The sequence below is a fragment of the Leptosomus discolor genome, chromosome 5, assembly GCF_034619465.1.
Source record: "Leptosomus discolor isolate bLepDis1 chromosome 5, bLepDis1.hap2, whole genome shotgun sequence".
NCBI lineage: Eukaryota > Metazoa > Chordata > Aves > Leptosomiformes > Leptosomidae > Leptosomus > Leptosomus discolor.
Genome location: NC_141395.1, coordinates 75,066,136 through 75,090,313, shown reverse-complemented (window position 1 = coordinate 75,090,313; position 24,178 = coordinate 75,066,136). Strand labels below are relative to the sequence as shown.

The 24,178-nt window shown below is 41.8% G+C and overlaps 1 protein-coding gene across 1 annotated transcript in view; it reads right to left on the bottom strand.

Moving 5' to 3' along the window:
* COL22A1 (collagen type XXII alpha 1 chain) overlaps positions 1 to 24,178 on the bottom strand; it is a 210,153-nt gene that overhangs the window by 120,158 nt on the left and 65,817 nt on the right. Inside the window, exons 5-11 of the mRNA XM_086466066.1 lie at positions 16,287 to 16,410; positions 13,964 to 14,239; positions 12,846 to 12,926; positions 12,137 to 12,250; positions 11,499 to 11,543; positions 6,367 to 6,420; positions 5,530 to 5,565 (exon numbers count right to left, since the gene is read on the bottom strand). Coding sequence (XP_086322192.1) covers positions 5,530 to 5,565; positions 6,367 to 6,420; positions 11,499 to 11,543; positions 12,137 to 12,250; positions 12,846 to 12,926; positions 13,964 to 14,239; positions 16,287 to 16,410 — 730 coding nt within the window. The remainder of the gene's footprint in view (positions 1 to 5,529; positions 5,566 to 6,366; positions 6,421 to 11,498; positions 11,544 to 12,136; positions 12,251 to 12,845; positions 12,927 to 13,963; positions 14,240 to 16,286; positions 16,411 to 24,178) is intronic.

Here is a 24,178-nt window from a genome sequence, read left to right as displayed (position 1 = left end):
AGCAGAGATAATGTCCTTGCACTGACTAGATGTTTACAGATGTCTCTTTTTAATTTAACCCATATGAACATTTTTAAACATACAAAATTTTAACTTCCAGAGCAGACTACAAAGAAGAGCTCCAATACCTACTGAAAAGAAGCTTCATTTTGTTAATTTTAAACTTGCCATCACCTAGTTTGATTTGCTTCCCCTTAGGTTTTACAACAGAAGAAACAGTGAAAATAATTTCCTACTGATATCTCCATAACACTCAAAGTTTGACAGATTTTCATCATATGCTCTTCAAAGTCATTGCTCTTCCAAGTACCTTCCCACCCGCAGAGCCTTCTCACTACCATTGGTCCTTAGAATGCTAGAACAATGTCTCAGCACCATTGCATTACACTCTGTACGTTGCAAGACAAGGGCGTAAGTTTTTGAAAGCCTTAAGTTACACTTTGTACGGAGGCATTAGAAGAGCAGACTGGCTCATGATGTGGATGGCTGTGCCCCAGGAATGCAGACCTCATACTCTACAGAACCTCCCTTGTCAAACATGGTTTCCCTGATCAAGAGTCACTGAAACCCCATCTTCCTTGAATCTTCCTCAAAAATGCTCTACAGCTGTTCCTTTCACCCTCAGTCTTCTCCTGCACCTACTCCTCTTGGATCAACAGAGGTTTGAAGATTTAAGTTATAACCCTTGCAGGACCAGGCCATTTGGTCTAGCAAATATCCATTTGAATAACCTACAGAATAAAGCCAAAACATTGTCTTTCATGGTGATCATGTTATAGAATTGGATATTTGCCCATGTATAATAATCAGTTCAATAGCATAAGTGTGTGCAAAACAAGTGAATGAACACACAGTAAAGGGATGCAGATTTATGAGCAGAAATATGACAGACTACATCTAATGCCGTAGGGATTAAACACTCCAAGGGCCTAAAGATGACAGTCAACAGTGAAAATTTAAGATCCAATACAGAGCAGTGGCAGCTGAATCACACATAACCGGGAAATCCACCTGAAAGTAGTTTACATGAGCACCTTAGATGGATTATGTTATTATCTTTTTTTATATCTATGCACAAGTAATTGGTCTGCACATGCGTATTTATGTACATAAAACACATCCTCTTCCTCTACCAGGCTGAGGTATTTAGGCCAGGCAGAACATTCTGGGCTGTTGCTTGAGCCATTACAGTGAATTTCCTGGTTTACAAAAAGTCGCACAAGGACTCACATCAACATGAATTAGATTTTTTGCCACAGCTGCTATTATCTTTCGGTTTACCACTAATGATGGGCTTGGTATTCTAATACATGCATCATTTTGGCTTTAACTTAGTGATATAACTGAGGTTTGGCCTGGAGAAGTCCTACTGGAAAAGCACAGGATTTGCCCTCTAACAAATGCCACAGACCTCACAATTGCCCTACACGCAATACTTGGCAACAGCATGATCTGGCAGGTGTGCGGCACTAGCAGAGCTGGAGAGCAATACTGTAATAAGGGGATGATTTTAACCTTGTCATCTCAGTCTTTTCAAAGCTAAGATAACTTTATTCTCTCAACACTTCCGATGTGAGCCTTGTCCTTATAAAGGAGCCCACAGCACTTGCACAGCAATGATTGCACAGACCGCAGCTGTTTGAAGTCCAGCACCTCTGGTCCAGTTTCCTAGCACTGGCCCATACCCATAAAAATCAAGGAAACATAAAGCTGTCACAGACAGAGTGAAAAACAAGAATTCATGCTCATGAAGCCATTGCAGCGCAGGAGGCAAACAGAAAGGAGCCACATGAATCCTCTCCATCTGGGTGTTCTCCTGTCTGGGAAGAGCTTCATTTCATAGACTCTTCTTTCTTTTCAGGAGTGTAGATGGCAACTAGCATTGCAGGCACTTGCATCCTGACTCCTCGTGGTTTTGGCTATTTCCCTTTCATGGGCACTTCAGACTCCAAGACACAGACATGGTGCTCCACCCCTACAGGCCATAGCGGTCCATCATATACACACCGCCTGCATGGCCGATCCCCCCCATTTACAGTCCTACCCCTTTCTGCTGCTGAAGGCTCACTTTTGCACCTGAAGGCTGACCCTGAAGGTGATCTTTTGTGTTTGGGAAAAATTACATACACAAACACATTGCTGACATGAACATCTCCGGTGTCGGCATGCTTGGCAGCCAAGCGCTCCAGTGCAGTGCACATGGGGGTTTCCTGAACCTGGGGAACCTCAGGGGAGTGGAGGGACCTGCTGGGAGCCCACCGCTCACGTCGCAGTGCCTGAGAAGACTTGGGTGGTGCCAGGAGCAACAGTGGTCAAGCCCCCACACCTATAAAAGGAGCCCCTGGGGAGCACTGCAATCAGGAGCGCCACGACCAGGGCAGGCAAACAGGCTGTGGCGTGGCAACAGTGTCTTGGGAGTCTGGAAAGGTCTCAGTAAACTGAAAGGTGGCAAATGTTGTCCCAGTTTTCAAGAAGGGTAAGAAGACCCTGGTAACTACAGGCCTGTCAATCCCACTTCAGTGCCCGGTAAAATTATGGAGAAAGTTATTCTCGGAGTTATTGACAAACAGTTGAGACAACGCAGTCATTGGTCACAGCCAGCACAGGCTCATGAGGGGAAAGCCCTGCTTAAGCAACTTAATTTCCTGTTATGACAAGGTCACCAATCTAGTTGACAAAGTGAAGCCAGTAGATGTGGTTGGTTTTGGATTTTAGCAAAGCTTTTGATGATGTCTCTCACGGGATCCTTCTGGACAAAATGTTAGCGCACAGCTACACAAGTCCATAATATGTAGGGTGAACAATTGGCTGATGGATCAGGCTCAAAGGGTTATAGTAAATGGGGTTACATCAGGCTGGTGGCCAGTCACCAGTGGGGTTCCCTAGGGCCCAATTTTAGGGCCAGAGTTCTTTAATGTTTTTATAAATGATCTGGATGCAGAAATCAAATGTGCATTAATGTTTGCCAATGATACTAAACTAGGAGGAGCTGTAGTCTCCCTCAGAGGTAGAGAGGCCTTACGGAGAGATCTGGATAGACCAGAGAGCTGGGCAATCGCCAACCGTATGAAATTTAACATGAGTAAGTGCCAGATTCTCCACCTGGGATGAGGTAGCCCTGGTTACACATACAAACTGGAGGGCAACAGTCTGGAGAGAAGCCCCGAAGAAAGAGATCTAGGGTTTTGGGTTGGTGACAAGTTGAATATGAGCCAACAGTGTGCCCCGGCAGCTAAAAGGGCCAACTGTGTCATGGGGTGCATCAAGCACAGCATAGCTAACTCGTTGAGAGAGGTGACTGTCCCACTCTACATTGCACTGGTGCGGCTCCACCTCGAGTACTGGGTGCAGTTTTGGGCACCTCAATATGAGAAGGTGATCAAACTATTAAAGTGTGTCCAGTGGAGGGTGACCAAGATGGTGAAAGGCCTCGAGGGCAAGACTTTGGAGGAGCAGATGAGGTCACTTGTCTTGTTCAGCTTGGAGAAGAGAAGGCTTAAGTGTGACCTCATCACAGTTTACAACTTCTGCAAGGGGGACAGCGGAGAGGGAGGTGTTGATCTCCTCTCTCTGGTGACCAGAGATAGGACACAAGGAAATGGAATGAAGCTGTGTCGGGGGAAGTTCATATTGGACATTAGGAAAAGGTTCTTCCCTGAGAGGGTGGTTGTTCACTGGAACAGGCTCCCCAGCAAAGTGGTCACAGCACCAAGCCTGTCAGAGTTCAAGGAGCATCTGGATGATGCTCTTAGTCATATGGTTTAGTTCTAGGTAGTCCTGTGAGGAGCAGGGCATTGGACAATCCTTACAGGCAACTTCCAACTTGAGATATTCTATGATTCCATGGTTCTACATCCTCAGACTCCATTTTTAATTAAGTGAGCAATGTACAGCTGACATATCTTTTTTCTCCATCAGCAACGGTACTGACACTCAGCCATTGGGTATACATGGGGCACAAACACTGGGTACCAAACACACTTCCTCCACAAATGAGGACAAGCTGCCTTGTCTGGCAGGAGTACCAAATAAACAAAACAAGGTGGCCACAAACTCAGGGATCTCCATGCCTACACATTCATTTGGGCCAGTCAGTGTTGTTTGGCTATCCCAATCAAAGAAGTTCTGCACATACTGTGGGGTCTTTTTATTTTTCCCCCTCCAGTCCAGACTTGCAGACATATGTTTCTAGCCATGACAATAATACAGAGTGATGTTTTTTGACACTTCTCTGCAGAGATCAAAACACAAGAAAACAAGAACTTGCTTCAACTGCAGCACAACTCATATTGTAAACATCATGTTTGCCACCAGACTGCTGACTCCACCCACCTGCCAAGCACAAGCTGGTTTCCAAAGTCTGGATCCTGAATCTCAAAGGCTAAATAGTGGCTGTCAGTGGGAGGACTGCAGCAAGATGGATGCAGAAATGTGTGCTTTATAGCCCCTGTGTCTCTAGCCTGGCTCAATAATATTTCCTGCCATGAGCAGCCCTCATTTAGATTGTAATTTCACATGATGTATTACCACTATATACAATCAATATATCATAATCATAGAAAGAACAAACGAGAAGATGCAATGGCCATAAATGCCATGTTCTTGCTAGTGCAGCATTCTTCCTTTCAGACCACAATCCAATATTATTTTAAATTCCCTGAGCAACTGAGTAGCCACAGAACCCCTGGAAAACAGCTCCACAGATTCTTAATCCCGTTTTCAGTATGAATCATGACTTCTTCCTTACTACATCCATCTATCCCCTAGACCTTCCTGTCAATCTTTTTCCATTGTTCCCCACAACTTGAAATTTCATTTTGGTGATAAGGAAAACACCCACAACCAGCTGTGATACGGAGCTACAGAGACAGAGAGATACTTCTCCTCTGCAGTCTAGGTCTTTAGCCTCATTTTGTTGTGGGGAATGGGAAGTTTGCAGCCAGAATTGCCTGGAAACCAGCATCTTTTTAAAAGCAAATTATTTCCGTCATGTTACTTGTTTCCCATTGTTACTCACCATTGAAAGTATTTTCCAAGACAGGTAAGCTAGCAATTTTCAGTGGTTATTCTGTATCCTCAAATTTAACCCCAAAGTCTTAATACTCTATCCTGCCTAGTACTTACAGGAAGAAAATATCCTGGCTTTTGTCCTCAAGTTATTAATGAAAATATCCAATGAAAAGAAACAGTGTGGCTGCCTCCTCATGACTCAAATTTAATCCTCTTGAAAATTCAACAAACTCAAAATCATAATTTCCCTTTGTTTTTCATCCTTCCAGATTTCAATTTGATGGCATTTTAGATGGCCAATGCACAAAGAAAACTCAAAGAACATGAAGGGGAAAAACTCAATTAACACTCAAAAGCTTTCCTGCAGAAGAAGGCATAACAAAATATTAAAGCTCCCCACAAAGATCCAACTCTACCACATCACTTGCATCCTGTGCATTCCAAAAGAAATCTCTGAGCTCCAGAAGGCAACAGCAAGTGACTCTCATTTAATTCATCCAATGAAGAATTAGATCTTACCTTTTCTCCTTTTTCTCCTCTGCCATAGGCTCTGCCCTATACATGAAAGAAGTAAAAAGATACATTTGATAGCAAGGATGTCAAACAACACTATAAATATATATTTCATGGTTTCCTTGTTATATACCTGAGATAGATGTAGCTATCTATCCCTATATATCACATCTCTCTCTATACATATAGACAAACAAGTCACAGGTCAGATACTCTAGGGAAAGTAATTTTCTTTGGGCAGAGTTCCTTGATAATAATTCAGTGACAAATTAAAATACAAAACCTATCCCCAAATTTCCTACTGCAGCCAGGAAAACATCATATTTTCTATTCAAGGAAGAAGCTGATATTACATTTCCAAAATCAAAGACACCAACAACGCTTATTAGAATGAATTTTACATCGGGTTAAATATTTTCTCGCCTAAAAACACAGACTGGCATTTGCATTAATTGCAGCTAGGGAAAGCTGTTTCTTGGTCATCTGAATGTAAAAGAGTTGAGAGAGATTTGCATCTTCTTTGTGTTCAGTTGTCTCATACTGTGCCCATTGGATGTGCAGCTGTGCTACAATCAAGTACACCCAAGTTACATATTTTAATTAGAAGGCCAATACTAAGTCAGTTATCAGCTGTATTCAGGGATGAACCCATCCGTTTCCGCCCCTCCAAGAAATGACAGTGAGTGCCAGAAAGATCAGCTTCCCCCTGGGATTAAGGCCCAGAAGAGGGAAATTTTCAACAGAGCACATTGACATTGTGGGCAAGTTCTCACCATAAAGGAAGAAACAACTATTTTCATTTCCATCTCCTTATGTAAAATCATGCTGGTATTTCTTACTTACTGACTCTCCTTTTTCTCCTTTGAGTCCAGGAAGCCCTTGGCTGCCACTTTCTCCCTTGAAAAAGAAAGGGTGTTAATACCACAGAGTTAATTCATTTCTTTCTTGACAGGCACAGAAAGAACAGACGAGATTTTCTTACACATCTTCCTGTGGGACTCCTTTGTGACGTGTACCACATAACTGTTCGCATTTTGTGGTCAGCTTTCTGCTGCTTTGATTTTCTGAGAAGCAATGCGACAAGGGTTTGATTGAGATCGTGGACACTTCTGGGCTCACCAGTTCTCTATGGCCAAGATTTTAGCTCCTGCTGTAAGGACTTGGGTGTACCTCATTGCATTTATACTGACTTGAATGTCCAAGTTCTCAGATTGATTTTATATTCTATTTTTCATATGAAAATACTGCTAGAAACCTTCAGAGTACACTGCCAAGGCAGAGAGCTTTCTTTTGTAAGGTACTTCAAAAGTCCTTGTTTTCTATTAAGCCAGGAAGGACTTGGAAAAGTGGTTTGCATAAGACCTAGAGGGTGCACACCTAAAATATGGAAAAAATAAACCTGTAAATATTGTCAAGATTTTAGAGCTATTTAAAAAAAAAAAAAAAAAAATCAAATCCCATTGTTTTCATTTACACTAAATTTTCATGATCAGCTAACTTCTCCCTTCCCTCACAGAAGTGTGCAACACACAGAGGGTCACTCTCCCTGCTTGTTCCAATGGAAGAGAGGGAAGGGAACAGAGAAAAAAACAGTTGAAAACATACAAATTATGATGGGTAGAGGAATGAAAATGGAGAAGCAAATACATTGGGAGGAAAAGAGAAAAATGGTCAATTAATAAAGAAGCAAAACTTTTTCTTCGCTTGTCTCCTCGAAAGGACAGGGGTGAAAGGGATAATCAAAGAAGATGCATCATTTCATAAATATTCATCAGATACAGAACTACAAGTGGTGCAAAAGCAGTAAGTGCAGAAAAAATACCTGCAAATCATTTTCACATACAGCTCTGCAGTCACAAAATTGGGAGAAGCTGAGGATATACTCATTACTAAGACTAGTTTAAGGCTACGTGCAGTGTTGTCACCAGTTCCTTCAATTCTTCTAGCACCAGGAGCTGCTGGAGAGCAGAGGGCTCTGGCCACACACCTCTACCTAGCTCCTGTCTGATTCTAACCCAAAAGGTATATACTAGAAATATTCTGTGCTGAGCTCCCCATATGTCACTAACAAATACAATGTCCTCACCTATTCATACCTCCCATTGTCTTTTGCTTGCATGGGTTTAGGCATTTTGGACTTCAGTGCAAATGTGGCATCAAGCAGAAAAAGTCTCAGACCTGGAGCAGGACCCTCCAGTACCACAGCAACAATCAGTCCGGTGACCTCTGTAGTCCCCAGATCTCCCTATGTGGACCACAGTAGGATTTAATTTTGTGGCTTTATTTAATTTGTCCTGATCTATACCCCAAAAAACGTGCTTAGCTGCACCAGACATCAAAATATTTGTCAGGATTGTGCTTTCTTTTCCTCAGATGAACACAGGCTTTTGAAAGCACAGGTAATATGAAAGTTTATTTCTTTAAACTTTATCAGTTTTTTGCCAAGAGAAAGAAACCTCACAGAGCTAGTAGAATATATGCAAAACCAATGTCACAGTCAATTCAAGTAGGCTGTGGCAAAACTTGTAAAAGTTTTTATTCAACTGTCTCTTAAGTCACTCAAAGTACACTAAACTCCTTTCTAAATTGCCGGAAAAAATACATCCTGCTAGAGCGTGTCTAATCTACTGAACTTCACAAAATTCCCAAAGGCAGGTAAGCAAAGTCATTTCTATAATGTGGACAAAAACCAGATCTCACAGAGAAGTGTTTTTCTCGAAACTCAGATCGATAGCAGTGCTCGAAGAGAGCAGAAGCCTGTTGACCATCAGGCCAGTGTCCCAACCAGCCAGCCAGGCTGTCTGAAAAGAGCACAGCATGCAGAGCGAGTATGGAAGGAAAATAAATTAGACTGAGATGTCTAAAATTTATCCATATGACCCAGTTTCAGCCATGTTAGCCAATTCTTCCAAAGCTATTTCCTGCCTCACTCTTCCCCAATACCATCCTTTACTGTATTTCCTTCCAGAACACGTACGCTGTATCTCCATGCATTACCTTCAGTTTGGCAGCATGGATGATTGAGGCAGAGGTATTAATCTCTGAGGGATTCTTTCACTTCTTCTAATAACTGCAAGCACTCCTGTTTTTCCCTGCCTTTGGAGACTTAGAAAGGAACAGAAACTCATTATCTTCCTACACTTGTTATACACTTTGAATATTTCCACTGGTCAGATGGTACTGTAAGAAAGTCTGTCCAAAACTCCTACCCTAAAAGAAGGAATACGCTATGGGAGCTCAGGATAGCAGAGCCTGAACAGCAGTCTCTCCATCTTCAACTCAGATAAACGACAGCCACATTCACTTTACTTAACAGGTTCTTAAACTTCCTTTTTTTAAAGAAAACAAAGATAACGTAGCCATTATTCCTTCTTCAGATAAAGACTTAAAAAGCCACCAGCTACTACAGATCTAGGGAAAACAAAACAAAACCCTAAAATTGTCTTAGCTTAAAGAAGGAGCCTCACAGTCCCCTTGCCTATGTCAATCTCTCCAAAGATCCCTGTTTTGGGGCAAAGGGGGCTGTTTTGGTTTTTGACACTGACCTCTCTCCCTATTAGTATCCCCTGGTGGGACTAATTTCTCAGGTGACTCTCACCAGTAGTGTGCTGTTTCTCTGATACAGCTGAACCAGCTGCTTTCGTGGGTTCTTAAATGGCCATCATGTAGTCTCTGGCAGAGCATTTCTCACTCTCAGCCTGTAAAATGTTTTTGGATAAAGCTCAAGTACCTACAGCCTACCTAAATATCTCTTGGGCCTCTGTTATTTAGGGGTAGAACTCAGCTTTGCAATTAATCTCAAATAAAAGGTGCTCATTAGTGATGGTGTCTATAGAGAAAATGATGGATTTTGACTCAGAGTCTTGATGTCACTCTATTTCCAGCTTTTCCTGACAATTTCTTTCCTTAGTAATTTGTTTATTCCCACCTCTCTGTGTAGCCAATTAATGCTTCGTCTTTTCTTATGCTGTATTTGCTTGTTAGCCTGGTTTAATCAAACCCTCAGTCTTTCCTTAATAAACTATTAAGTGGTAATATTGGGGTGTTGCAAATAGCATTCACTTTCTTCCCCATAGCCAGCATTTTAGACTGGGTAGCTCAGTAACATTACAGAGAGAGAGAGGAGAGCGATATTAGTTCCTGCACATAGAGCAGGGACTGTGACAAGCTGGTCCTTGACAATAGTAATGCAAGAACTGCTTTCAAGGGTGGTGCACAGGGAGGTTGGACTAGATGATCTTTCGAGGACCCTTCCAACCCCTGACATTCTGTGATTCTGTGAGTCTGTGTGATTTGCAAGTCAGGAACAAAATCCGTTACTTGCCTTATTTAGCAGACAGAGAAACTATGTAATTTGTCTCAAATGATCACATTTATATCAATTGTTGTCAGAGCCTGGATTTAAATGGCATCGTCCCCAGCTCCCTGAGACTGTGACACAGTCCTGCCTCAGCTATATACGAGTCTTAGATCACTACAGCCAAGGAAAACTCATATATATCTGCAGAGCTCTTCAGCTGCCCACCTGCAGGAGTGGGACAGCCATTTCAGGAGCTGTTACAGAAAACCTGCTGATGCTCGGCTTGCATATACACTATTTTGTATTCAACTACTATCTCCCATACCCCAGCAGCATGCCATGTTACACGGCACAGACATCCTCAACAGTGCATAGACCTTGTCAAAGCAATGAAAGACAACGGGATGTTGCTGCAGGGCACTTTTATCATTATCATCATTGTCCTTCTGCAACCTCCTCACAACAGTCATGGCTCTGCCATTCTTCAAAACAGCCCGTCATTATTTAAGCTGTCACAGATTAAAATAGAAAGTTGCTATTTATATACACGTGGAAGCATAAAGAAACATTTTCTGATGTTTCAGTCAGGCGCATTTGAGCATTAATGCATCCATTTTCTTTCATGCCAGCAGAAAACATACTCCATATCTCTTCATCATCCAAAACTTCTTCCTGCAGACAGCAGACCAAGCCTTGCCAAAAATCCCGCAACACATTGCTGAGGATGTCTGACCTTCCAAGACCCAGAGATTTCTCCTTTTTCCCTCCCACAGTGTTTCATAGTAACTGAGTAAATTTTGGTAGGGTGCAATTCCTTTATCCACCAAACAGGTACAAATTCAATGAATGAATTTGCAGAAGTGATTCAGGTGGAAATAGTTTTGAATACAAATTGTTCCCAAACAGCTTTTTAATCTCACAAATGATGAAACTGGGAGCCGCCACCACCATTCACCTCTTCAGCAATGTTGTGAATCTTTGTTTTCTTCCAGGATAAGTGCTCCCTTTAAGTCAATTGTCTCACAGCTCTATTTGAAACCAAGCACAGAAGGAAAATGTGCGTATGCTGAATGCACGCACGTGCATATCAAAGAAGCTTGCAGAATATGCAGGATAATATAGAGGCTGCACTGTGAAACTTGAAGCAGACATCACAACCACTCTCCTACCCTGTCATCTAGGAAGAAGAGTACTGAGGAAAGTGGCCTATATTTAACATCATGACTCAGACAATCTTGCTAAGGATAACAGATCGTGGCTAATCCTTTACCCTAGTCTGAGGAAATTTGGTAGACCGTGACTGGGAGGCTGCTGCCTAACCTACAGATGTCTGCTACTGCTGAGCAAGGCACAGCACAGAAGCAGCACATGGTTTTCCAGGTGACTTATCATGAAAGCTGTGCATGACCTAGTGAATAACACTAACTTGTAAAAATGCCAGTTTAGAAGCTACAGGACATAAAGCAGCAACAGAGAAGTTCAAATGCAAGCCTAAAGCAAAGATACAAGATGGCCAGAGTTTCCTGCAGTCCCAGTCTCCTCCAAAATTATCTGAACTCAGTCATATGCCAAATTGACTCTTATTTCTCAAAACCATCAACTCCTCAATTTACTCTGAAACTGGGGTTTTGTTGTTGTTTTTATTAAAAAAAAAGAACTAGCTCATGTTACTGACCTTTTGACCTCTAGGACCTTCAGGGCCAATTGGACCTCTCTCCCCCTAAGACAAAAAAAACCCCATGATTAGTCAGACTGATCTTCTCATTATATAACAAAGGAAGAGACCAAATCCTACAACAACTGAGGACAACAAAAATATTTTCAGGTTTTATCGGAGAACAGACTAAAACTGATGTGTCCTCAAGAGCAACGACAGCAACGGTGGCTTCTCAGAGGTCTCAGTCACAGCCAATATAAGCAATCAGACTGCTTTTAAAAACTGTGAGATTTTTCCAATGTGGTTACATTTACCTCCAGAATCTCTTCCTTTTTGTTTGAAGAAGGATACACATAACTGGGCTGGATAAGAATAATCACTTTGTTTTCAAGGTTGCTATCAGGACTACTAGCATGATCAAAATCACTGAATTAGGTAAAGAGAAAACACCTGGGATACCTGATTACCTCTACAGATATCCCACCTGTGAATAACACATGCCTGGCTCTTTCTATGAAGTGATTTCCACCTCTAGGTCCTAAAGTACTTCTCTATCAAATGCATCCTTTCTTATAACTCACTTGCACAATGTCATACCCCTATTTCCAAACCTATCCAGCATGCCTCAAATGAAACACACTCATTTCAACACTCACCTTTTGTCCAGCAGGACAGGAGCAGTTGACAGTCTTGAGGTGGCCAACTTGCTCGTTGCCAGCAGTCGGCCTCACTTCCAGAGGAGGTGCTTCTGTCAGGACCGTGACCTGGCACTACACCCAAACAACCAAGTTCATGACAAAGCCTTTGATGCTAGAAAGCTTCCTCTTACACCTGCTTTAGAGAAACTGTGTATGCATTACGGGATAACACACAGCTAAATGAGTCCTAGTGAGGAATGAAATCCCACAAAAGCCATTCATTCAAGCAATAAAGGAAAATGTGGCAAAATGAACAATGAATCTCTTTAACCGAGATTGAGGGGAGAAGAGTGAAAGGAGGGTGGAAGTTTCTAACAAGAGTTGGGCATCGGAAACTAAGAAGCAACTGGCACTGTTTTAGCTCTTCCCAAATAAAACCAGTGAGAAACATGTGAATATTTCATGCTGCATTTGTGGTGTTCCATCGTTACTTCAGGGTTTTGTTCTCCCTGATAGTTTGACAAGGAAAGAGCAACTTGGAAATTTCATATTCTTCATACTCATTCCTCTGCAGTAGTCCTCTTCTGGTGCTGCTACATTACTAATTATATAGTTAGGTTTTATCCACCATCATTAAAAAAATTATAATCCCACACTACCATATATTCCCTGATTTATGTAATAAGAGTGTTCATGTGAAAATAAATAATGACAAAAAGAAGCTTACTGGTCCAGAGGGAATGTCACAGCAGGTCTCCAGCTCAGCATGCCGAGAATCACAGTAAATAACCATCCGCTGAAGATCAAACTAAAAGACGAAATGAGGCAATAGTCTCAGAGACAGTGAATTATTAAAAGACCACATGTCCTTTTGCTTGGATATAAACAGTGCAGACGAATACAAACAAAAAACAGATGGTGTTAACTTCATAGTGATTCTATGGATCCTGTAGTCAATATTTATCTCTCTCCATCAATAATGGGCCAATATCTCAGCATGCTCCAAGAGTGCTGAGCTAATGAGACCCTGAATATGCCTATTAAAATTCTGGTGCAGGTTTTCATGCAAATAAAGAGGCACGCTAATCCCCATCTCCTGGGCAAATTTATGTCTGAGAAGACATATTTTGACCACCTCCATCCTTTCTAGAATTTAATCTAGACATAAAGTTTTTCTCCTGTTGTGGCTTGCATCTTCTGACCATTTACCCCTGCATGAGAAATGTTATTAGCACATTTAATATGCACATTCCACCCATTTTGCACAGCTAAGAAAGATCACACAAATCTTAAAAACACCAATCACACATAAATTATACCAGATTAACACTGCTACTGGACAATCAGGTACAATCTGCAGGTCTCAGCTTTGTTTCAATTGGAGCAAGAGTCATTTAATATCAGTATCATTTCTGAGGAACTGAGAATATATCATGACTCTTCTGAGTTAACAAGCTTTCTTTTTTTCCCCATCCCTTCCTATCACAGGTGGAAACATTCATAATATCAAGATCAGACCACAAAAGACCTTTATGTCTGTAGTTTAGTACCCAGTTTGATGGTATTTGCAGATGCTTTTGTCTCTGATTTTAACTACAGCACAATCTGGGACTACACAGAAAGATTAAACATATTTCTTATTTTGAGATACTGACAGGCACATAAAAAGGCAGCAAGTCTTGTACATGATGCCAATCTGTCTTAGCTAGGTAACACAGGTAACGTTTCAGTGATGCTGCTTCAGAGAAAGTGTCAATTACAACATAATCCCCAAAACCCCACTCACACACTGCAAACCCAGTGATGAACGTTACCCCAGCTCTAATCGGCACATGCAGTACTTACATCAATGGGGACGCTATCATACAAGCGTTTGCCAATCACAGTCTTTCCTTGAATGTCAATGTTTTCCCTGTCTTCAATAGGCAGTATCTGCACCAGCCTGCAGTCTATGTAAAGTGAGACAGCCTTTGACTGAATGCTGAGGGCAATTTTGTGCCAGTTGCGGTCAAAAAGATCACTGACTCGTGCATTTCGGAAGACCACCCTCACGGCATCCTTGGTGAGCCCAATGGCATTGTACTCTATAGCTTTGTTCTCTCCATCCAGTCGGATCGAGACCTGCAACAGACAGAAGTGATTTCACTAAGAAAGTCAAAGCCATCTCCTTCCTCCTGCCTGCTTTCCCTCATGACTGACACCTCAGAGTCAGGGATGGTGCAGCATGAGGTGAAAAGCCCAAGCAAAGAGCAGACGACAGAGTTTTGTGTGAGATATGGACAGGGAGCCGACACCTGTTCTAGTAAATAAGATGGGGCAGGACACAGGCTTGGGTGCAGACCCATGACCATTTAAAGCCTTCTCTTGTGAGCACAATCTTTGATGTGTTTTCAGCACGTGCCAGTTTGATGCCCCCCAGGCAATGCCTGGGCATGGTTGGGTGGTAGCGCATCAGGGACATTTCCCCAAAGGCAGACAGACAAAGGTGAACCTGTTTTGGATCCTTCTGTCCTGTGCACTCCTCCACTACATCCCAGCAGACTCTGTGTTCTTTAGTCCCATCACATGTCCTCAGCCATCCCATGGGGCATGAACAAATGCCTCATTGCCTAGTATGAAACCAGTCTGCCGAGCTGTAGCACTGCCCACACTTTATTTCAGATGCTTTGAACAGAAAACTACAGCTACAGCCTCCCTGCTGTGTTGCAAGCTATGGAGCAGGCAAAAATAGGCTTTTGAAGACATTATACTTTTAGTTCATTTAGAAATCAATTTCCTCTTTTACTAAAGTCAGACAGATACCAGCAAGCAGCAGTGAACAGAGCAAGCACAGAGCCAGCGGAACAAATGGTGCTTCTGCAAGCTGCAGAGCTGGAAGGAGTTTGGCCGCATCGGCACCAAGCCACATCTGATGTAAGCAGCCCAGAGTAGGCTGACTCTAGATCTGACCCAACATCTGCATGCAGCTAAGTACCATGCTGGCTGGAAAAGCCATCCTGGATTACGATAGCTCAGAAGTGTCTGCAGTCTGTAAGCTATGCAGGTCTGCAGTGTAGTGGCCAAACCACTACTGACTTTACAAGAAACAAGCTTGTGAGGCTTTAAGTCACTTATAGCACCACAGTTTAAAGCACTTTTGAAAATATCACTGAGAATCTGGAGTGCTTTTTTCTCTCCGCATCTAAGCAGTTCAAGTTTTCAGCAGTCTCCAAGAAATACTGAGATATATAGACGTTCTCACTCTGCAGGAATTAGGCATGCACAGTAAATCGTGTTTCATTTAACAAAGTACAACTGATAATTTTCATACAAACCTTTTACCATTGTCTGAAACTCAGTTAGCTAAGTCCTCAAACTGTGCCTATCCTTCACGGTGAGTTCCCGAAATCCATTTGAATACCTGTCCCAAAGCAGCAATACTGCATTACATGGCTACGTGAGCCCATGCCAACAGCCCAGTTTAGAGTCATGGATAGTGCCGTCAGCATCATGTTTGTACTGAGAAGGAACATCATACAGCCCATACAAGCCACTCCCTCCTCAAGCACACTCAAACACCTAAACTATAGCATGCTGCTAAGAACATGCTATATAGGAACACATAGCCTTTTGTTACACTATTATGGTATTTTTCTTCTAAGAATCTGAGCGTACTTGACAAAAATTATTAGATCAAATTCTGTAGCAGCCAGGACTCAAGATTGTGGAGCAATAATAGGTGTTACAGCCACATCCTAAGTGGCGAACCCGTAATGTCTTTGCATGATATCTAGAAGTCTGTTCAAAAACTTGGCATAGGTCTCTGCTCAGTAGTAGATCTGTGTGTCAATCTTTTTCCAAACAGGTAAAATATTTTCCCTAAAAAGAACTACCTGAACAAAACAACCAAAAATCCAAAAGGGGTTCTAAGAGCGAGGTTGGTATATCTTTCTCCTCCTTCTCATCTCACATATTTATCCGCATGCTAAGAACAATCAAGGTCTATGCAAACCTTCCTTCAGGGTTTGAATTAAAGATAAAAGATTTTCAGCAAAATGAACCAAAAGACAGGTTAAGGGATTTTTACTTCTACACAGGGGAAAAGGAGTGGGAAGTTAAGGCAAGAAAGCTGGTTCATGCAACAAAAGAGAAACAAGGGTGTTCTTCCTGGCTGCAAAGGGCCTCATACCTGTGGTATGCCATACTTGTCGATAATCTGCCAAATATACCAGTCTTCTTTCCTGGAAGTCTTCCGGAATTTGAAGGTAGTTACAAAGGCATATTCATCAGGGAGACCTTGTGGAAATACATCCCTGGCATGGGGAGGGAAAAGAGAGCAACGTATCAGGCTTAGCAGTGAAGTGCAGAACTTCTAAAACCCTCTGCATGTCCCAGCAATGTTTTGCAAAAGTATCATATAGTTCCTCCAAAATCTGCTGTATCTGGCAGCCTGCAGAGAGATGAATGTGAGCGTGTGCCCTACAGGTGGTTCTGTCCTTGAGAAGTGCTTTTTAATTCCAATGGTGAAGCTCTCAAATTGAACAAGAAACAGTGAAAATCTGCAGTCTAGTATCCATCTTGTCAAAACAGTTGTTTTTCATTTGATGCTTCAGTTCGTGCAATCTGTAAATCATTCTGTTCTTCAGATGCACTGGAGACCTGTGACACCTGAGAATGGGCAGGCACACCTGAAACCCTCTATAAATGTACCAAGTTTTATCAAAAAATATTGTAATATTTGCCCCAAAACGGTTACTACACCTCATGCCTGTCCAAGATGTTCCTTGGCTGATGACCTGGGAGAACAGAAGAGCCTTCTGAAATCAAACATTGCAAACATATTAGGCAGAAATTTATTCAGTGTGACACCATGATCCATGCATAAGTCTGAAGTAACCAACTCCAGTACTTTTTTGACTCATCCCCAACATAAGAACACAACATAACATGATCACGCAGGGCTGGAAAGAAGGGTTAACTAAGCCAGTTTGATTATTTTTTTGCCACTAGCCATTACTGGATGCCTAAGAACGAGAATGAACAGAACAAACATATCTCCCCTACCTCCAGCTCTCTGGGATCCAGAAGTGAAGTTCAGACACAGTTGAAATTTCTGTATTAATAATTTTCTATGGATTTATCTTGTATGGACTTCTCCAGTCTCCCCTTGAACTCAGGTAAACTTATTACATTCACAACATCCTTTGGCAAGGAATCATGCAGGTCTCCTACCCACTGTATAATGAGCCTCCTCTTGTTTGTTTAGGACCTAGCTCTGTTCTTACAAGGGACAACACAATGAACCTATGCTTTTTCTATTTTTTATGCCATTCATGATTTTGCAAACTTTGCTTATAATACTCTAAGCCATCTCTTTTCCCAGCTGAAGAGTCCCAGTTAACTTCATTGCACCCCATGTCCAAGCCAGCCTTCTCCCCTGGTCATTCCTAAATAGACTCTTCCTAAACATCATGTCTTTGCTTCTGGACATCTGAGCAGTCAGGCATAAGTACCCGTTAGAAAATAAAACACAGTGGGAGCAATTAATGAAGAGCAAAACAATGAAGACAGATTCTCTTAAGGAATACTTGACATATTCCATCACTACATAGAAACTGGCACAAGGGCACACAGAACTAGAGGCTTTTAATGGTGTTTAAAGCAAAAAATCCTCAAAATTTCCAAAATAGTTTTGCAATTACAGCAAAGGTCGAAAGCCAGTCTTTCCTAATGCCAAAATACTCAGTCATCTTTTAATCTGCATTTTGAATTTCCTGTCTTTTTAGCGAAGTTAAAAATTCAGAACACTGTGGTTTCACCCACTACTGTGGCTTCTGCTGTATAAAATGCTCATGCAGGCTATGTACCTTTATAAGCTGGACTTTCCACTGGGGACATAGGCACACTCTAAAGTTTTCCAACACAAGTGAAAACTGAACCAGGCTCTTACTAGCACCTTTGTAAAATGCTTCCCTTAGGACAGCAGACAAGGCTGTCTCACTTCTTGGTACCAGCTATTCACAAACTAGCCCTCCCTGGTCACAGATCCACCTCACACCAGCACCCCTCTCTCCCACAGCACATAAAATAGCCAGATACTCCCTTTCTTCATGACAAAGCGTGTTAGTTGTCATTCCTGAGGCAGAGTTGCCATGGAGAATAGAACTGGCATGACTAGGGCATTGAAAACCACCAAGAAAGTCTACAGGATGTTTGGCAAGAGAGAGTCAGCTCAGTCACATCAGCCCTCCCAAGAGGGCACCCCACCAGGTCTCCTTCACCGTTGACATGCCTTAGTGCAAATTTCCTCTCAAATGGCTTTGTACACTCATTGTGTCCAAGTTTCTCAAAGAAGAAAATGCATGCATGCCTCAGCTTTTAGCACCACTGACAGTCTGGGGTGTTTTACTCCATCCCCTCAAGAAACTTCAGCAAGGTGGCAATGTTGATAGTTGAAAAGGCATCGCCTACTGCTCCATTCTCTTGAACTAAAACCATGGACATTTCTACACGAGAGTGCTGCCAGTGAGGGCATGTCCCTGCGGCTCAGCTCCTCAAACTCTTGTCATTTCAGCATACATGCCTAGTGCATTTAACTTCACACACTCCTCACCACCTACCTTCACTGTCACAACTGGGTTTAATGAGTTCCCTCTCTGTCCTGCCCTTTAAGATTCTGATTCATAATTTGAGCACATATTGACAGCCATATTGAACTACTCTCCTAGCTACAGCCCACCAACAACTCCAGCCTCCTACTGAATGAAAAGCCAGCAGAGAAATGATTCCTCATTTAATCCAGTGGTGGCACGAAGTGATGGGGTTACAACCCTGGGAGTGCTTTGCTCTCTTCCTCATCCGTAGTATGTTTGTTATCATCACATCAACAGCAGCAGGACAGATGTCTTCACTGCTGCCTTTCCCTAATGGTTTTTCTATTCTGCATATGTAAGTGTGCTTCGTTCCAAGTACGAATTAAAGGCAGTGGCTGTAACTGTGGCATCATTGCTTGGTTGAAATTAATCCCCCAAGATACCATGTTGAGCCCTGGGCCTGATGACCTACAACCTCTGCAAGAGCCAACTACTGCCCTCTGTGCTAAGATAGTCTTTCTGGATACCTCTGAGCTGGGAACAGGTATATTACCCTACGAGCTTAAATTCAAAAAGGGTTTTCAGATGCCTGATGCCCGCAGAAATAACTGGGAGTTAGGTACCTAAATATCCTTGTGAGTCTGGCCGCACCTCATCACACAGAGGCTGACAAATGGCCCATCAGATAGATTTAAACTGATAGAAAGCTATAATGACCTATACCTGTTACCCTCAACTGATTTTCAAAGGTGCCAAAGAACTGGCTGCAAGTTCCTGACAGAGGCTTCAAGCCAAAAGCAAATCTAAAGACAGTCTCGTTACTCTGAAGATATGACAAAAGCTATCTCTGAAGTCCTTGGTCCCTGCATCGTTTACACAGGTGCATTACTACATAAATAACAAAAACTTTGTTTATGAGTTTTCATTTATTTCCTCACTAAAAAGTGATCGTCTAGAAGTTCAGCTTTACTTATGAATCCAAGGGCAGGAATTGCTGTCCTCAGAAATGTTTTATTTCCTTCTTTCACCCAAGGCTGAATTGAACTGATGATCCATATTATGGAGCTTTGTTGGATGCCTGGTACCTACAGGGAGCACTCTGCCAGCTCCTTGGTCTATAATTCTGACAACAGGATAGATTGCAGAAAAGGGAGGCCCTTATAAAACTCAAAGCCAAGAGAATCCCCTGGTGCTGCAGGTTAGTCTGAGAGTTAATTAACCCAGCTACAAGGTCAGGTGAATCACAACTTCTACAAAGAAAAATGATAATAACCAAGCAGAAGACTCTTTTAGCTGCTGCCTATTTTCAATATATAGCCGCCTCCTTACATGCTTTTGTTTGGCATAAGAGCCTACATCTCTAACAATCAGCATGAGATCCTACATCTATAATAATAACACAATGGAGAAAAATAAGATTATCAGTTCTCATTTCAGGCACTGAATGTAACAATAATTAATAAGGTGTCTGCATATGGTGAGGAAGAAGATAATTAACATATTTGGGAAATCTGATCACTTTTACAACAGCTAAAAACCACTAATATGAAAAGTAACTCACTAAGGTCTGCAAAACAAGGTTGGAGAAAGCCAATACCTTTCCATACACATCACATCACCAGAGGCTCTTAGAATGACAAAAAAAAAAAAAAAAAAAAGAAAAACAAAAACAAAGGAAAAAGGAAAAGAAAGGACTATAGAAGGATTGTTACAACACAGTAATCAACCCACCCATACATCCTTGGCAGACATTTTTTTGGCCTCTACAACTTCTCTAGGTAATTTCTGCCTCTGTTTCACTCTCCTACCTGCTTCAAAAAAAACCCTATCCTAAATCTCACTTGCTATAGTTTAATCTTCCTGAAACAACTTTTTTTTTTTTCCACAAGGAACCGTGTGAGCAACTTGTCCTGCTCTCTTTGCTACAGCCTTTTGTATGTCCATCCACTCTCCCTTCAGTCTTTTACTCTCTAAAAGACCAAAAAAAGCCTTCAGTCATTCCACCTCAGTCCTGCTTAATCTTTACCTTATTAGAAGTAGGAGTCCTAATGTCTATACCCACACTACTAAACAATGCTCAGGGTCCATTTGCTAGCTATGAGTGCAGTTCAGCTGAATGCTCGTTTTCCAAAGAGAGTGATTGTATCCAAATTGCCTTTGGGGAGCAGGCTCTGGCATAGTCCATCCTCCACACCAGGCCCAGGTGTTGTCTGGGATAACATTGCTTGATATGAGTCAAAACTAACCTGACATGACAACATAAACAGGTGAAGAGCACAAATGATATGGGTCTAGTGCTAGGGCCCATGAATGCGCCCTCTTTCATTGGCTGGTAAAGAAGAATCCTACAAAGAACTCCTCAGGTGTGCTCCTAATAGACATATTCCTACTGACTTCACAGCAGTTTTGGACAGACATGTTTATTCTTCTAGGTGACAAGAACTTGTCTGGCAAGAGAGGTCATGAGACTAGACAAGGCCACAGCAAGATTCTTCAGCTGGGAGTCTGCTGTCCCCACTTTTTGAAGAAAGGAGTCCTGTGTCTTATCCCTGACTTCAGCACAATATCTTGGTCTTTTTCCAACTCCAGCACCATGAGAAATTTTGGGACAGGTCACAGATCAGGCCTGACATCTGCCTCTGGTATGGAGGAAGAGAGTAGGAAAGGGAAAGATGGGGTTGGCAGAGAGTGGGAGAGGTTGCAGTACTGAATTACAAATCCCAAAACCATTGAGGGTGGAAAGGACCCCTTGAGATCATCTAGTCTAAAGAAGATTTTTCTTGTGTTTGGTTTGAATTTAGTGATTTTAATTTGTTCCCATTGCTTCTTCTCCCGTCAGTGGATACCACTGAGACACTTCTGGCTCCATCTTTGGTTCCTCCTCATCAGGTGTTTATGTACATGGATAAGATACCCCCCCTGAGCATTCTCCAAGATGAAGAATCTTAGTTGTCTCTGCTGTTCCTCATATAAAATACATGTTTGAGAAGAAGTAAGGAACAAGGAAGCATTCAACAGGCTTCATGTTTAGGTTCGAGGTTTTAGTAGCTTTGTGTAGAATTTTCTTCTCTGTGGAGCAGAACAAATAAAGAGAGCAGGGCAAGAGCTCACAGGGAAACCCAAGGCAAGTAACTGAAGTCAAAGTCAATGTCAGGAGACAGACACCCCAGACAAACACACCAAAGAATACATGGCAAAACCACCAAAGACTCAGAAACTGGGGAAGACCACACTGTAGCAGTATAAAGAGCAAACTGATCATCACTAGAAGCTAGGACGAGCATCAGAAAATTCTGAGGTGATAGCTGAGATGAGGACTAAGCCAGGTTGGAACCAGATCAGGCAAGAGAAAATTGAGGGATAGACATTGCCAGAAGGAAGGCTCTGGAGTCAGGACTAGGACAAACAGATGGAGGACAGAATAAGATAGTGAGCCAAAAGCTTGGCATTAGCCAAGACAACAGTAATAAGCACCAAGTCTGAGTATCCAAAACTATAAATCTGGGGAAAGGCTTTGGCCAAAAGATCCACTGAGGAGCCATGACTAAAGAGTAAGACAGCTCCAGTTACCTGAGGAGTGGGGAGAAGCATCAGCCAGATTTACGGACCAGCCCTCAGACAGTTAGAGAGACCTGTAAGTCCCTCGATGACCAGGACACTGGCTGTGGCCAAGTTCCCGGCTGCTGTGTTTTCTTGTGAACAGAACCACCACAGGATGTCTCACCGCAAAGAGGAAGGAAGTTCATAGTTGTAGGCTCCAGATCAGAAGATGAATAGGCATATTTCCCAGTCATCTAAGCTGACACTTTGTAAAAGTACCAGTGATTATATAAAAGGATATAAATCCTTTAAGCAGATAATAAAGTGAATTACATATATTACTCAGTTAATGATTTTGTGTCTAATTATGAGATGTTGCTATCAGTTGCTAAACATTGCTTGAGGTTATCTGCAAGACAGAACAGATGTTTTTGTTTTGTTTATTATTCCAGTTATCAGTTTTGTGCAGCTTTACAAGATTCCATTCTCTCTGAGCAATGACCTTATATGTATCATCTCAGAATCCTAACATCCAAAGGCTAAAATTAACCAAATATGCAGACACCTTCCATGGTATTATACCTTCCATGGTGTTATATCCATTTGGGTTTATTCACATATCACAGGAGTATGGAAGTTAAAATATAAAAAGCTGAAAATATAAAAGTTGTTCTTTAATCCCATGTTTCAGTTAATCATTTGAAAGAAAGCTTAGTTATTTCAATCTACTAATTAAGGATGTTTTACTTCTAATTGTCCTGAGCAATAAAATTTTCCACTTATTTTAAACACAACAATAACAAATAAATGGGTGTAATCTGAACAGACGGAAAGTCATCACAGCTAGTTGGTCTGGCTTCACTCTCTCAGTCTTTCTGGGAAGACAACAACAGAAACAACAACAACGAAGTACTTCAACCCTTAATTTGAAAAAGGAATGCAAATGGATAACTCTCTGTAATGTGTGCTAACTTGTTCCAGTGGTTAATTACATTCATTGTCAAAAGCGTGCCTTTCTTCCATGCTGTATTTTCATATTGTTAACAGGTAGCCACTGACTTTCAGTCTACCACTATCCTTAGCACCAAAGAATCTTACTAAGCTTTGGTTTCCCAGAGGTTCTCACAGAGACTGATCACCTCAGTTGTTACCCACTTCTTAATTTTACCTGACTACACTGCAGTTCTTGAATTTCTCACTATTAGGCTTGCTTTACAGTTCTTTAAACTTTCATTTGCTCCATTTCTAACTACTGAATTATGGAAACCCCAGCAGTGGTGACGGAGTTGCCTGATATGGAGATAGTCAGCTCATACTTGACAATTCCTGTTTATACTCCCAAGGATTGCTGTAGTCCTGTTTGTCATAGTATCACCCAGAGCTCAGATTCAGTAGATTATCATCCTAGAATTTTTTAAGTACAAACTGGACTTCTTCACTTCAAGGGCTTCATTGTGTGTAGTCTTGGTGGTAACACTTTACAGTGATAAATTACACTACCACTAGCTGTTACAAGTTGCAGCAAGCAGAGATTCAATCCAGAGACTGCTGTGAGCCAAATAAAATAGGTTTATTCCCCTCCCCACACACACCAGTTATGTATATACTACTTATCAAGACCAAGGTGTCTTTAGCTGCCTGGCCTTCTCCCAGATCATGAATTTACTTACCCTGAGACTTGACATCATTTATGGACTTTAGAGCAAACAGTTTTCCTCTCAGTATATCATAATTTTACTTTTTTAAAGACCCTGTGTTTATGTGTGGAGAAAGAGGGGGAGAGGAGAAGGGAAAATCAATCCAGGCTGGCTCCAGGATGAAAAAAATATTTGAAATCAAGCAAATGTAAGTCACAGGACAATCTCAAAGATGCAGTGAGCTGAGTAAAACAGCTAAAACAGAATAAAAAATGACAGCCCTCATCCCTAAGAAGGAAAAGAATTACTAT